The sequence below is a fragment of the Chelonoidis abingdonii genome, chromosome 3, assembly GCF_003597395.2.
Source record: "Chelonoidis abingdonii isolate Lonesome George chromosome 3, CheloAbing_2.0, whole genome shotgun sequence".
Lineage (NCBI taxonomy): Eukaryota > Metazoa > Chordata > Testudines > Testudinidae > Chelonoidis > Chelonoidis abingdonii.
Window position 1 is genome coordinate 184,216,045 of NC_133771.1, and position 15,656 is coordinate 184,231,700.

At 45.1% G+C, this 15,656-nt stretch overlaps 1 protein-coding gene across 1 annotated transcript in view; it reads left to right on the top strand.

The window, feature by feature from the left end:
* The first annotated feature begins 958 nt into the window (after positions 1-958).
* RHOQ (ras homolog family member Q) overlaps positions 959-15,656 on the top strand; it is a 32,092-nt gene continuing 17,394 nt past the window's right edge. Inside the window, exons 1-2 of the mRNA XM_032770222.2 lie at positions 959-1,506; positions 2,085-2,143. Of these exons, the coding sequence (XP_032626113.1) occupies positions 1,365-1,506; positions 2,085-2,143 (201 nt within the window). The 5' untranslated portion in view covers positions 959-1,364. The remainder of the gene's footprint in view (positions 1,507-2,084; positions 2,144-15,656) is intronic.

Below are 15,656 nucleotides of genomic sequence, written 5' to 3' on the forward strand. Positions count from 1 at the left end.
ACTATTGTGGTTTAATTTATTAGCTATGAAAGGCCTGGTTTCTTCAGCACTGGATATATATTAGAAATGGGTTCATACCCAGGCAAATCTGTATTTAGGACTGAATTTCATGACTCGGACATATACACGTCCCGAATGTATGCACATAATGCAGTCATGAAATTCAGACCCAAGAACAGATTTGCTTCTGTATGAGGACATCTCTAATATATATCCAGTGCTAAAAAAACCAGTCCTTTTCTGACTGATTCTTTTCATTCTGTACTTTGCAGGTCAGCCCCATTTCAACCTGACACCATTTTGTTTTTAAAAGTTTTCTTCTTATCCATAGAGGATAAGTTCTCATTTTGTGGAGGGAAGGGAGAAAAGATCCCAACAACTCTTCACAATAGGAAAATTAACTGGTGTTAATTTCTAACCTGTCAAAATCCCACTCACTGAGAAGGAGGCTCTCTCAATTCAGAAGCAATTTTCGTAAATCTACCCCTTTAGGATGACGGATTTTGCTGTGTGTGTGTGGCGGGAAAGAGAGAAAATGCGACATTACAATCTCATGTTCTATAGTGATGAAATTTCAATACGCATAGATATGTGCTTGTTTAATATAGGTGCATGTATATGTATGTACATCATCTCACCCCATCATCTCTAGCCATCTAGTTTAAAACTCCCTCTTTCAGCCAGCCGGCTCACCTACGAGACGATCATCTCCCAAACCCGCGGGCATGTGACGATGATTTTAGTGGAGGAAGGGATTCCCGTTTTTTCTTTTCCTTTCCAGAAGGAGGCCTCGGGCGCACTTGCAAAGCCTTGGACGTTTCTAAGAGCTGCTGGCTCTTTGGAGAGGAGCCCTGAGTCGCTCTTTAGCCATTTGGCTTCGCTCCTCCTTTTCCCCTCCGAATCAAGCTAGTCTGAGATTGCAGGGTTTCCGAAGTGGTGGCTGAAGCCGGGACAAGTTGGGGGCGGGGGCGAGAAGGAAAGTAGCCGAACAGTTGCTTTTGGGAGTTCTCCCCTGGCCCCTCTCTCGGGGGTGCCTGTCACTGCAGCCTAGGGGCGAGGTTGCACCTGGGTGGCCGCCTGGGCTGGAGGAGGAAAGTGCCGTGCCCCGTGTTGGTTTTCCTGCTCAAAGTTCCTGTTTTCTCCGAGCTGCACGTCTTATGATCCATTGTGTCATCGTGCTCAGCTGGCAGGGGCGAGAGGAAGGAAAATCCCTGCGAGCCGAATTTGGCCCTGCCCGGGGGAGAAATGCCATCCCCGGCGGGCTGCGGCGCCAGCTAAGCGACCCGCAGCCGGGGGCGGCGAAGATGCGGACTCGCCCCTCGGAGCTCAGCTGAACCCTTGACAATGACGAGTGGCCTCGAACCATGGCCAACGGGACCGGGACGGTCATGCTGAAATGCGTGGTGGTGGGGGACGGGGCTGTGGGGAAAACGTGCCTGCTGATGAGCTATGCCAACGACGCGTTTCCGGAGGAGTATGTGCCCACCGTGTTTGACCACTATGCAGGTAAGGGGCGCCCTGGATCGGCAGTAAACGTGAGGGCTTAGAAGTGCTGAGTAAGAGGCTCCTCCTCTGCAACAGAAGAACTTTAGCGGAACTTTGCCATTTTCCGACACTGGGCCTTCTGCCTCGACATTCTTCACAAAGTCTGGTTTTAACCCTTCTGTGCCGGTCCTGCCTGCCTGCCCACTTCCATCTCCCCTTGGAGAGGCTCCTCCAGATGAAAGTACATACGAAGGATCCTGGCCCAGTATGCTTTAACTGCTGGGGGGCGGTGCCGGCGGATATAAATGCCTGAACAAGACCAACACATTAAAAAGTGCCTGGAAAGGTTTCAAAGAGAACTGCTATTGGCTCTGGGTGCTTGACATGAAACGACATAAATATTAAACCCATTCTTTCTGCATCTCCAAGTGCGTTGCAGATGTGTTCTTGTACTAGCTTGTTTAGACCTCTGTTGTTGTTTTTTAATGTTGAGTCCGCTTGTATAACTGAAAACACTCCTCTACCTTTGTGTCAGAAAGGTGCTTTATGTGCCCCTTAGCTACATTATTAGCGACATCTTTATTTTTCCTCTTTTACAGTCACTGTTACAGTTGGGGGGAAGCAGTATCTGCTGGGTCTGTATGACACTGCAGGACAGGTGAGTACTTTCAGATCAAGCCAAAACGCTGATCCAACACCTGGACGTTTTTTATTATTCCAGCCTGAAGTGTTTTCCAAAGCTTAGTTATTTTCATGGTTGAGTACACATTGATGAATTCAGGGGTATTTGTTTATGTTGGGCTGTCTCTACACTGATTTGTAGTAATCACCTGCTTCCATCAAGTTCCTTGTGTTGCCTTGTTTTTAAAATCAATGATAAAAACAGGATGTTGGGTTTAAAAAAAAATTAATCGAACTCTTATCCAATCAGCTGTGTTAGACTTTATTTTTAGTTTTAAATGGCCAGGTCCTCTTCAGTTCTCTGTCTAGTCCCTTATTGGTGACTGAAGTACATGACTGTAGGATTCTGACTGGTGGCTAATGGCATCATCTAATTTTATGGGAAGGCATTTTGTCTGGTTCAGTTTGTTACAGCATTGCAACACATCACTTGAATTTCTGAAATCATCATTCCGAGTCCAAACAATTGCAATGACTTCTGTAGCCTGTCTAGATTTAAAACTCTCTTTTGATTAGTATTCTGAATGGCTTTATGCAGTGTGAGATCTGTTTCTCTTCCTTTTCAAGAACACCACATCTTAACAGAAACCCAGATTGTTGCAGTCTCTCTTGATCATGCTTAATTAGGAAAATTTAAATAACTAAAAGTTTTGCAATTTATAAAAAAGACTGCCTTATTTTAAGTGTTATCGCTCTCCACCACCTCCATTTGTAATAATTTGTCTGGTGCCTGAACAAAACAAACTGAATAATTTGTGTTAGCAAGTCTCCAAATACAAATCCTATTGTGGAAGATGCTTTGTCCATCTGTAGTTTTTGAAACTGCTTATTGAAAACAAAACCTGCTTGAAGTGCAAGTGATCCCTGTTATTACTGTATTGATATTCGTGATATCTGTTAAATGTCAAGAAAAGATTTCAATAACTATTGAGTTTACATTAAAAACACCTACTTTCTGCAAATCTGCAGACGAAGAAACTGTCACAAGTTAAATGACGTGAAGCTGCTTGGGGGCTTATGTAAACAAAATACATAAAGGTTGACATTGCAATGTCTTGAGCCTCTCACAAGGACATGACTGTGTTTTTCATTTCAAATATATGTAAAGGGTTTTTTTTCATTAAGATAATCTAGTCTGATCTGCATAATACAGACCATAGACTTCATCTTGTGATTTCTATATATAGCCCAACAACTAGTGTTTGAACTAAAGTATATGTTTCAGACAGACATCCATCTTAAGCAAAGAAAACAACATTCAAAGTAAACAAGCAAAGTAATGGGCAGCAGGTTTAAAACAAATAAAAGGAAATTTTTCACACAGCGCAGTCAACCTGTGGAACTCCTTGCCTCAGGAGGTTGTGAAGGCTAGGACTATAACAGGGTTTGAAAGAGAACTAGATAAATTCATAGAAGTTAAGTCCATTAATGGCTATTAGCCAGGATGGGTAAGGAATGGTGTCCCTAGCCTCTGTTTGTCAGAGGGTGAAGATGGATGTCAGGAAAGAGATCACTTGATCATTGCCTGTTAGGTTCACTCTCTCTGGGGCACCTGGCATTGGCCGCTATCGGTAGGCAGGATACTAGGCTGGATGGACCTTTGGTGTGACCCAGTATGGCCATTCTTGTGTTCTTATTCACCCAGTTATATATAATATGCTTTCACTGGGCATGAAATGAATTGCAAAATTTCTACTGGCAGAGGCAGCAGAAATAAATATTTGAACTGACCTCATTTCCAGCTAGGCAAAAGTCATATCTATATCTGAACGATGTTTGTTTAGTTTAGTTTCAAGACTAGGGCCCTATCAAATTCATGGCTATGAGAAACACCTCACTGACTGTGAAATCTGGTCTTTTGTGTGGCTTTAACCTATACTGTACAGATTTCACAAAGGAGACCATTGTTTCTCAAATTGAGGGTCCTGACCCAAAACAGAGTTGCAGGGTTGTTGCAAGGTTATTTTAGGGGGGTGGGGTTTGATGGTATTGCCACCCTTACTTCTGCCCTGCCTTCAGAGCTGGGCAGCTGGAGAGCGGCAGCTGTTGGCCAGGTGCCTGGCCCTGAAGGAGGTGCCCCACCAGCAGCCGTGCAGAAGTAAGGGTGGCAATATCATACCGTACCACCCTTACTTCTGCGCTGCCGCCTTCAGAGCTGGGCGGCCAAAGAGTGGGGGCTGCTGACTGAGGGCCCAGCTCTGCAGGCAGCAGCGCACAAATAAGGGTGGCAATACCATCCCATGCTATCCTAACTTCTGTGCTGCTGCTGGTGACAGCTTGACCTTCAGAGCTGGGCTCCCAGCCAGCAGCTACCACTCTGTGGCTGCCCAGCTCCGAAGGCAGCACCGCTGCCAGCAGCAACGCAGAAGCAAGGGTAGCACTACCACAACCCCACCTACAATTACTTTGCAGGCCCTCCCCTGCCACAGCTCCTTTTTCGGTCAGTGCCCCTACAATTACATCGTGAAATTTCAGATTTAAATATCTGAAATCATGAAATTTATTATTTTTAAAATCCTATGACCATGAAATTGACCAAAATGGACCATGAATTTGGTAGGGCCCTACTCATGACTATGATGTCATTGATGTAAATACAGGTGAGTGGTGCACAAATAAGAGAGTCATTTAGTGTTTCCTCTATCATAGTCCTATTATCCAACATTTAACTGTTCTTTAAATGTTTTGTTGTCAGACTGGAATGAGGCCTCTCCTATAATGCCAAAACTCTAATATATGAAACATTTAAAAAAATACATTCAAGAAAATAGGGCATTTGATTTAATAAAACATTTATTAACATTCTAAAACTTATTTAAAGTGCAGTACAGAAAACATAAGACTACTGATTTTAAACAGAATTTAGTGTTAGGTGGCATCTGAAATCACTCTGTCTCAGCTTGTTACTATTTTGGGGGGTTAACAATGTACATACAGCTTTGTCTCATTCTTGCAGTATTCTGTATGTTTATGTATTGCAAGCATACCAATATAGAAGCTGGGCACCTTATGCCCTCCTGTGTAACTAGTGGAATGTACCAGTTAAACTGAGTTTATCTGACTCCTATGTATTGTCTGGAGTATTAAGTCAAAGAAACTCTGTTAAGATTTTTAGTCCTCAAAATTTAAACTTTAAAACTGTTATAATCTGATGGACCAGATCCTGCAGGCTTTACTCAAGCACGGTGACTCACTTGACTTAGGGTCAGTGAATCTGGCCCTAGCTTTTTTAGTGTACCAGCCCATTTTAAAAAAGTAGTGTCTAACAGTGGGGGAAAAGAAGAAATTGTGTTTGGCTCCTCTCCCTTACCAGATCCACATGCAGATCCCCCTTTTCCCCCCACAATCTCCCCTTTGTGATGAGAGCTCTGCTGCCTTTATATCACTGTCCCCCACGCTCTTGTTCCTCCACCTCCATGGAATGTGCCCACCAGGTCCAGGATCAGTACAAGGGAGGGGAAGAAGAGAAATTGGGCTGGGGACAGGAATGTGTCCTCCTGCTGCTCCTCTGGCGATTCTGAGGAAATGGTCATAAAGCCTAGGTGTGTGAGATCCTTTCTGCAGGGTCCCCTGTGTGGTTGGGAGTCCCCTTTGAAGGGTTGGAGAGGGATCCCCAGGGGCAGTTATAACTAGGGGCAGTACCTGATAGCTAGGAACAAGTGGAGAGCTGTGCTAGGAGGTGCTGGTGGCCAGGCCTACAGGATTACCATGGATCTCTGCATGGGTAGTAGCCGCGGCCTCCAATGGCTTCTGCAAGGGCATTTGGATGGGTTTCTGTGACTTTTTTTAGGGTGGGATGGTAGGAGGAGCATCAAATCTTTCCTTCATCAGAAAAAATCAGAGAGCAACGCCGTGAGGGGAACCACGTAGAGGCTTCTCCTCCTCTGTGCTCCCCTCCCGGTCAACCCAGCCTGGTGTGTTTATCCTGTCTGCTGGCTCATCAGAAGCAGTTATCTGGCAAGCCCTTCTTCCCAGCGTTATGATGTCATCTGGGATTATGCTGGTGCATGAAGATACAGATGCTTTGCTACAATGAGTTGCTGTATAAAGTAGAGGTTTTTAAGACAAAAGTCTTTTTTTTTTTTTTTTTTTTTTTTCTTTTCAATTCCTTGAAACCAGTAGTGGCACTGTGACAAGGTCAGTGTTTGCCAAATGGAACAAGAGAAACTGGGTAGGGAAGCAGTTCTCAACCAGGGTTGTGGGTCCCCTTGTGGGGCTGTGAGCAGGTTTCAGGGGGTCCACCAAAATAAAGCGGAGAGCAGGGCCAAAATAGACTCTGTGGGGCCCAGGGCAGAAAGCCAAAGCCTGAGCTGCCCTTTCCTGGGCTGAAGCCAAAGTAGGCTTGCCAAGTGTCTAATGACACAAACCCAAAGACCCCTGCCCCTTCCCTGAGGCCTCACCCTGCTCACTCCATCCCCCTCCCTCCATCACTTGCTCTCTTACACCCTCATTCACTTTCACAGGGGTGGGACAGGACGTTGGCGTGCGGGACGGGGGTGGAGCCGAGTGGTTCGGAGTGTGGGTGGGGACTCCGGGCTGAACCTGGGGCAGGGGGTTGGGATGCGGGAGGGGATGAGGGGTACAGGCTCTAGGAGGGAGTTTGGGTGCAGGATGGGGCTCTGGGCTGGGGCAGGGGATTGGGGTGCAAGAAGGGGTGTGGGGTGCAGGCTCCAGCTGGGAGGTACTTGCCTCAGGTGGCTCCTGGTCGGTGGTGCAGCAGGGCTAAGGCAGGCTCCCTGCCTGCCTTCCTTGGCCCCAGGCCGCTCCCAGAAGCGGCTGGATGTCCCTGTGGCCCTTGAGGGGAGCAAGGGACTCTATGCATTGCCTGTGCCCACAGGGGCTGCCACTGCAGCTCCCATTGGCTGCAGTTCCCAGAAGCCTGAGCAACTTAGCTTTTGCAGGCCCCTTGTGGTGTGGCTCTTGGCAACTGCTCTGCTTGCTACGCCCTAACGCCAGCCTTGGCTTTTAATCTACTTCTTTGGGGTAGGGGGACAGAAAAGCTTCTAAAACAATATTCTTAAAATAGAAAATAAAAATATTTAAAGCATTATAGATATTGCTTCTGGGTGTCTCCTCTACATCAGTGTGATAGCAGGCAGCTTCCTAAATACGTCATCAGCTGACTGCTAATTTAACAATATATTCACAGCCTGATCCCCAGTGGCTGTACGTAAGAATAGCTCCATTGAAGTTTTGCTGATTTACACCAGCAGAGGATCGATCCTTACATTCTGACTTAGTGATGCAGGTGATTTTCTCCCCCTCCCACTCCAAATTGGTTTGCTATGAAATACTGTGTCAGCCCTATAGCACCTATCTTCTCAAAGCTTTATCTCGTACGTGGCCCTCCCTTTACCATAGTAGTTCTCCATATAACACCCCTGTAGATGGGGACTTAGTATCTACCTATTATACAGATGGGGAACGGGCACAGAGAGAGACTAGGTGACTTGCCCAAAGAAGTCTGTGGCAGATCAAGGAATTGAACTGGGGTCTCTTACTAGTGCCTTAACCACAGGTCCTCCTCCCTTTCCTGATGTCCTCACTCTCTGTAGGCCTGAAATTCTGACCTCTCTTATCAACCCAGGTGTCGCTTTACTTATTCCCACACTTATCCAGCTGTGAGAGGCTTTTGTTCAGTGGAAGGCTCAGTATCCTTCCAAGTTACTGGGGGTGCTGTGAAGAAGTCAGTTGGGAACTGATAGGTTTCTTAATCACTACGAACTACTACAGATCACTTAATCCCTCAGACCTAGGTTGCAGTAAAATGGTTTGAAAGACTAATTCTGATATCTTCATAAAAAGATGAGAGAATAAATGTTACGTTGGTCTGAGGTTATGAATATACAGAACGAAAAGACTAGTCAGGATCTCATACACACAAACTTCTTTTTATACACAGACATTTCTCTGTAGGTACATGCGTGCACCCACCAACCCATCAGGCTTTCCTCTGACTGAAAATATTTAGGGCCTAGTTCAGCAGAAAATAGCCAGTTCAGCTGCTGGACAGTGGAAGCTTTAGTAGCCTGTTTAGTTCTGCAGCTGTTCTAGCTCCTAGGCCAGGAGGAGGGTGATAATTATACCTCTCCAGTGGCCATGCCATGCCAGATAAGGTATTCCACAGCCAGTTCCTCTCAGAGGCGCAGTCTGTTGCTCCACCCAGCCCTGTTGCTGTGTATAGGAATTCAGTGAAGCTGAGGAGAATTATTTTTGACCATCTGAGTTTCAGATCAGGCCCTCAGGATTTGTAGCAATGTCTCCCATTTTTAAGTTGCCTACACTTCCTCCCTCATTTTTATTTTCCCCCACTTTCTAGCAACCTCTCCCTTTGAGAGGATATGCCAGTGTCCAATGGACAAGTAACAGTGTGCTGTAGTGGTGCTTATGAGGGGACCACTGGGTTTTTCAAAGTGGCTGGATTTCATCTAGAGGTTAATGTTACTGCCTCCATGTTTCCTTGCTGAGACTCAGCCTCCTTCCAGAACACAAGTTGTCCCTCCCTTTTGAGTAAGGAGCATGTTGTGAGTTCAAGGCTGTAAAGCTCTCGGCTCCTCTTCAGCTCTCACTGAAACAGACAGAAGTTGAACATATTGAGCACTTTAGTTTAGATAATGATGTTGAAGGTATTGAGCACCAGTTTAGATAATGATGGGGATTTGTATTCCAGTAGCACCCAGCAGCCTCAGTCAGGATCTGGGCACTATTGGTCTAGCTAATACTTAAGTGCATACTTAAATCAGGGTATTCTCACTGAAGTCAGAGGCACTTATACCTTGTCTTAGTGTAGGCCCTGGTATTGGAAATCCTTTTCTTTCTTGGGGTCAGTATGACTAAGGTGATAAAAGTTAAGCACGTGTGTAAATGTTTGCAAGACTGGGGCCTAAATGAAGAGGAGCCACAAAAACGAGTGAGTAACTAAGAAGCTGGAGGCATGCATGAGGGCAGGAGTGGCTTCAGGCACCAGCTCACCAAGCACGTGCCTGGGGCGGTGTAACTGTCCAGTGTTGGGGCTCGGCCCTCTCAGGCACAGCTGGGAGCCAGGGTGCCTCACTACACACAGCAAAGAGTTCCGGGTTCCGGCCCTTCAGTAGGGGTTAAACAAACAAATAGTCGATAAGCCCAGGCCCTGGGTTGGGGCGGGGCAATAAGCAGTTCAGAGCTCAGGCTCTTCAGCAGGGCTGAGCCAACAAATAGTCTATAAGCCCAAGCCCTGGGTCAGGGTGGGGCAATCAGCAGTTCAGAGCTCAAGCCCCTCAGCAGGGGCTGAGCAAACAAATAGTCTCTAAGCCTATGAGAATGGCCTCAGTGAGGAGAATGGCCCCCAGTGAGAGGGGGAGTCTGCCACCCTTGGCCGGGTGGCAGGGGGAACACAGGCCCTCCCACTCCGCTGCGTTCCGGCCTGGGGCCCTAGCAGTGGCCAAGAGTCGCTGCTGTCAGTGGGGATCCTGGCTGCAACACACTGACATCAGTTCAGGCTCTTCAGGAGCCAAACCAGGGTCGGCTACCCCTGGGCCACTTCTGACCTCCCCCTCTCGGGGTACCTGTGTCTCGGCGGTGTCTTCCGGTGGGTCCTGGACCATGGGTTCCTCAGGATACCGGGCACAGGGAAGCTCAGGCAGCTCCTCAGGATACTGGGCACGGGGCAGGCTCGGCCAGTCCTCCTCAGGATACCGGGTACGGGGGAGCTCAGGCCGGGCGGGAGCTCGGCTGCCCGCATCTAGTCTTTTCAGTGGCCAGCCTCTAAGTGAGCGCCGGGGCTGTGCTTTTATACTTCCTGTCCCGCCGCTTTACTTCTGGGGGGCGGGAACGGGTGGCGGTGGAGGCTGCAGGGGCTCTGCCCTCTCAGGCGCAGCTGAGAGCCAGGGCGCCTCACTACAGGTGGCCATCAGGCTGCCTTCGGCAGCATGCCTGTGGGAGCTCCGCCGGTCACAGGTACGCCGAAGGTGCGGGAATCTGCATTACCAGCGGACCTCCCGCAGGCGTGCTGTTGAAAGCTGCCTGACTGCCGTGCTTGGGGCAGCAAAATACATAGAGCCACCCCTGCATGAGGGAGAATGAGGGTGACGGAAAGGCATGGTTACATTGACAAGCTGCATACACAATTTGCGGAATGAGATTTGTTGTTGTTGCTCTAAATAAACCGAGAGATAGTAGTGATATCTGTAATCCCTGCTGGCCACTTCTCTAGCCATTATTAGATGATCCAGTTCAGCCATCTTTTCTCTTTTCACCATGGTACTGACTTGATAACACAACACATCTTTTCTGGCTAGTTACAGGTATGTGTGTTGAAATATGGCTTTCCTCCCTTACAGCCCATTTACTCTTAGTTGGCCCTGAAATGGCATCTTGGGCCAAATGCAGCCCTGGAGCATGCAAGTGCAAATCATCCAACACTGGGCCCATAACAGTTAACAGCTTGCATCTCAATTACTGTAAAACTTGAAAAAACTGGCTATTTTAGTAGATAAAAAATAAATTATAGCAATTATCACTTCTCCCTTTCTAGTTAGGCTAGCTGCAGCCAGGAAGTTATGTGCCCACTGTTGGGTGCCCACTGCACCATGTGTATTTCAGCACCTCAGTCTGTGTAGAGCATAGGATGTGCTCCCTTGAGCGGTTGGTGTGTGCATGGGGATGATGTCCCTAGCCAGAACGTATGGAGCTCTCCAGCAGCTACTAGCCTGTGGAAATGGGTGTTTGCAGATTACATTAAAATGAAAATGTGCCTAATGTGTAGTGTGCAATTTAAGCCTTACAGTATCTACAGGGCAGCAGACTAATGTCAAACGTGATTTTGTTAATTCTTTCATCAGGCTGAGAATTATAGGGAAGAGTTGTTAATGAAAACCAGATTTCCTCAGTAACAGTAAAGGGAACACTAAAAACTACAAGTTGATTTTAAAAATGGTTTTTGAAGAATAATTCTCGTGCAGCACTTTCCATTTAATCATTTCAGAATGATTCATAAACATCAATTAAACAGGTTTCCAAGTACCCTTGTGAGGTAGAGAAGTATCACTATCCCCTGTATATAGATGGGGGAAAGCTGAGGATCAGATATACTAATGCCTACGTTTTCAAAAGTGCCTATTTAACTTAGGTGGTAAATTTGAGGCACCTAAAGCATTTTTTCTCCCCAGTTTGTGCTAAGAGGTAACAGTTTCTTTTGAAAATCAGGCCCTGGGTACCTTAAATTGGGTACCAGAACGTAATGGATGCGTTTGGAAGCTACAGGCCTAAGTGATTTGACCAAAGTCAGTGGCAGAGCGTAGTAAAGACCTCAGAGCCAATAAACCCAGTGTGAGAGGCCTTCTGTAAAATCTCTAACACTAAAGACTACAAATGAAATGTTTGAAACATATTTCTGGAATCTCTGCTGATTGGGAGACCCTACTAATAAACAGACTATTTCACACTGACTATACAGTCAAGTAAAAAAATCCGCATTTTAGATTAATAATAACTAGGTGTCCTTGAATTTGAGACCAACATCCGTACAAACCCCATTCTTTATTATGATATTTAGGTTTTTGTGAAACCTGTCTAATACTCTGTGCACCTCCCATAAATTAAAAAGATAATATTGAACACAAACAGTAATTATTGATCTGACAATACAACATTTCCACCTGTTTTGTTTTTTTGTTTTTTTGCATTGATTTTAACTTGTCACATCAGCACTCATTCCATAAAGGCTAATATCAAATAGAGGGGCCAATCTCATCCCTCTTCCCTCTTTGAGTTAAGGTGGTTTAATTAAGTCTAGAAATTCTGATAGAGATTATACCAAACTTTGAGAATTTCAGGCAGGTTTGTAGTTGACTCTCCTGATCTGAATCTCTGCTTGCTTGGTTCTAAAATAAGAAGGGACCCATTTTCTGGAGCCAACTTTGAACCCCTGCCTAAACCTAATCTGGACCTGAATACATCTTTTTCAGTCTGTCTACTTTCTATAGCTAAATACCTTAGATCACATTACTTGTCTTCTTAGTATCTATATTAGGGGCTAACCCAAAACTATTTGAAGTTAACAGGAGTCTTTTCATTGACTTCTATGGCCTTTCCATCTGGTCCTATATGACGAGTACACTGACAAAATGATGGTCAATTTAATTTGACAAAATATTATTAGTTTCCAATCCTAAACATTCAAAAATCATGAGTCAGTTCCACCCCTTCCCCAATCCATGACACTTCTGGGAAAAAAATGCACTCTGAAGTTTTTTCATTTGTCTTCTGATTTGAGTCTTTTGGGTTAATGTTTTCAAGTTTTTCTCCACACCCATAAGGGCTAGAAACTCACCTTTGCCTTTAAATTAAAGATGTGATTCTTATGTAATCACAGGCCCAACTGCTGGGGCTTTAAGAAAAACACTAGGTTTCATGATACTCACAATAAAAATCACAAGAGTTAGCAACACAAATGAATATTACCATTCCTAGAATACAGACTTTTGAACAGAGCCTCAAGACTTATTTTTTCTAACTAAAAAACCAAACCCATCATCACGGCTTCTTTTTATAATCTTATTGAAAAACTGGAAAGAATGGGAGAGCAGTAAAAAGAAAAGTTCATTTCATATTAGTTTGGAATTGAATAACCTGTTTGTGAAAAATGCTTTTGAATACCAAAGTAACACTTGTAAAAGTGTTATGGAAATATTGTTATTTGACTCATGTAGCTACTACAGTAATAATTCTATACTAAACTATACTTAGTATAGGTTTGACACTTAGAAGTAGTCCCACACGTGAAGTACTTGCTCGTTGTTAGCCAGCCATGATGTAAAACACCTATAAAAGCATTAAACTGACCTCCCATCTCAGCTGTCCGCTTTAGGTTGAACAGTATCATTAAGAGTTGCTCCATCGTTTCCAACTCTCAAATAATATAGAGCTATTTGCATGGGTCTCGATCCTCAAGTGATGAATATGGCCATAGCTCCTCTGGGCCAGATCCTCATGGATTTCACTTTGGTCTTGCATTGTGTTGCAGGCTACAGCACAACATTTTTTTAAAAAAATCTGTCACTGTGGATTTCTATGATTCTGTTGTTAGTGACTGTCTAGAATTAACACTGGTTGGAGTATGTGCCATATAGGTGACATTCTCATGAAATTGTGTGTTAAGGACCAAATCCTGAGGCCAGCACCAATCAGGCTAGGCAGAAGTAATCCTCCTTCATGCTCTGACAGCAGTGCTGTAGATGTTCTGTGAAAGCTGCTTTACACCAAAGTAGACTTTGGTGGCTCCTCTGTGTCTCCCCACATGAGGAAGGACTGGAAAATCCATGCAGGAAGAGATCATCTGGCTCCCTCCACCCCCACTGAGAAGGAAGCTCAGGCAGACTGGAGTTCTGTGCCATTCAGAGCAGGCAGGTCTCCACCCCAACATCCATTCCCTTTCTTGCCCAGGAGAGTCACACCAGTTTCGCTGCCAGGCGGACCTCCTCTGTAGTCAGGAAGGTGGCTGGGCTTGAAACCGAAGGCTTAAATTTACCTCTCCCAATAATCTTTCATTCTATTCACAGTCCAAATAAACAAGGTTTGTTCTAGGGACTGTCATGGGGGTTGGGAATAGAATCCACTTCTGAACATGAGGGGTTAGGGTAGGGGCAGTTCTGCAAACCACTCTACCAACCTATAGACTGGTATAGCAGCTGAGACCCTTGCCTGTGTGGAGATGTGTGGCTACTGGGGCTGCATAATGGTGAATGCAGGGAGCAGCCCCCATCCCTGCAGTCCCGCCCAGTTCTTTTTGTGGTGAGCTATGCACAGCAGCTGCAGAGGTCAGCCACACCGCTTGTAGAGGGGAGCAAAGTGTTCCTGATTCATGGCCATCCCACCCACTCATATGATATGTAGCACCATGGCTCTTCCACTGCATTGGAGAGTCTTCTGCTGTCACTGTGGTGGTGGTTAAATTTCACCCAGTGTGATTATTATAAATCCCATTCGTCTCTTCCTGTTGTTTAAATACATTGAAACTATGTTTAATAGGCTTCTGTATAAAAGACAGATATCCAGCTGGAAGAAGCAGCTACTCAGGCATGTAAACAATCCCACTCTTACAAATGCTTCAGAATAAAATTGTATCAAAAATCATAATTCAACTAGGCTGCTTCAATATATAATTGATACCTGCCCTGAACAATTCTGCTCATCCCAGTTTGGAAGTGGATTTGGGTATACTTATTTCCTTCTATAATACAGTAAGAGAGCACTTATCTTGTGCTCTCCGTGTCTTTGCCATAAATTAAAAATACACGACTGCCATAAATTGGCAGCCTCTCGCCTTTCCTGTGAATCTAATATTAATGGACCACAATCTGGGCAAACAGATCACTTGCTCCATAAATGCAACCAGAAACCTGTGAAAATAGATGGGATTTGCTGTGTGCTCTTTTCCCCAAACACTTTTCGTGGGTCAACAGAACTTGTTTTGCATGTATAGAAAATAAAGTTTGAAGATTTCAGGAAGTAGGAAAACTAAATGTAGCAGCCAGCACAATGGAGCCTTGGGCCAAATTTGTGCCTCTGAACACGGCTATAGTAGGAATAACACAGACTATCATCAGGGCAAATTCTGCTTTCATTTAGGGCCAGATCGGGACCTGTCTAGTTAGTTCAATATTTGGCTGCTCTCCTTCTGGCAGTGCCTTCTGTGGCAGCTTCACCACAGGTGGGTATGAGAGTAGGTAGAGCCAAGGATGAACAAGATCAGATGAGCCTATACACGAGGCCAAGTAATTTGTGCTTGGTGTGGAGCTATCACAGACTACTTCCCCCTCCCCTCCAGAGCAAGTGGGGAAACAAGAAACCAGATTGTGGCTGGCTGAAACAGTCTTGTTCAGACTGATCCTTGTTCAGGGTTTGTAGCAAAACTGCAATTTAACCCTTAATTCTGAGTAACTAGGTTTGAAGCCAGTGGAATTATCCTGGATTTACCCTGGTGTAACTCACAGTCCAATTTAGTTGTCAGGTGTGCACAACAGACACTAGAGATAGTACTATCTACTTGCTATTGGTGAACACATCTAAAAATATCACACCAGTCCTTTTTAAATGGAAATACTCTTATCCAGGAAGAAAACTATTGATGGTGTAATCTTTCCTTAACTCTTCAAGGATAGCTTTGAAACGAACTCTGAAATGATAAAATTAAAGCAAAGTGACTCAGACCAAGTGAGGATTTATAGACTGTCATTACCATGTACTACTAGGGAAATGGATTATAATTTAAGATTTGTAGCAGGGACTTCTCTTCAGAAGCCAGCTCTTGTAAGTGTGTGCGCTTCACTGATACACTTTGAGCAGCAGTTAACAGTTACCCTTCACTGGATAAAGGTTGGATTCCTCCAGCAGCTTTGCCTGATATCTATTTTTGGTTTGCCTTCTAAAAACAGATGGTTCTGACTGAGAGCTTCCTCTTATGATTGCTGTTATAAGCCATGAAAGCAACAGATGATTACTAACAGATCACA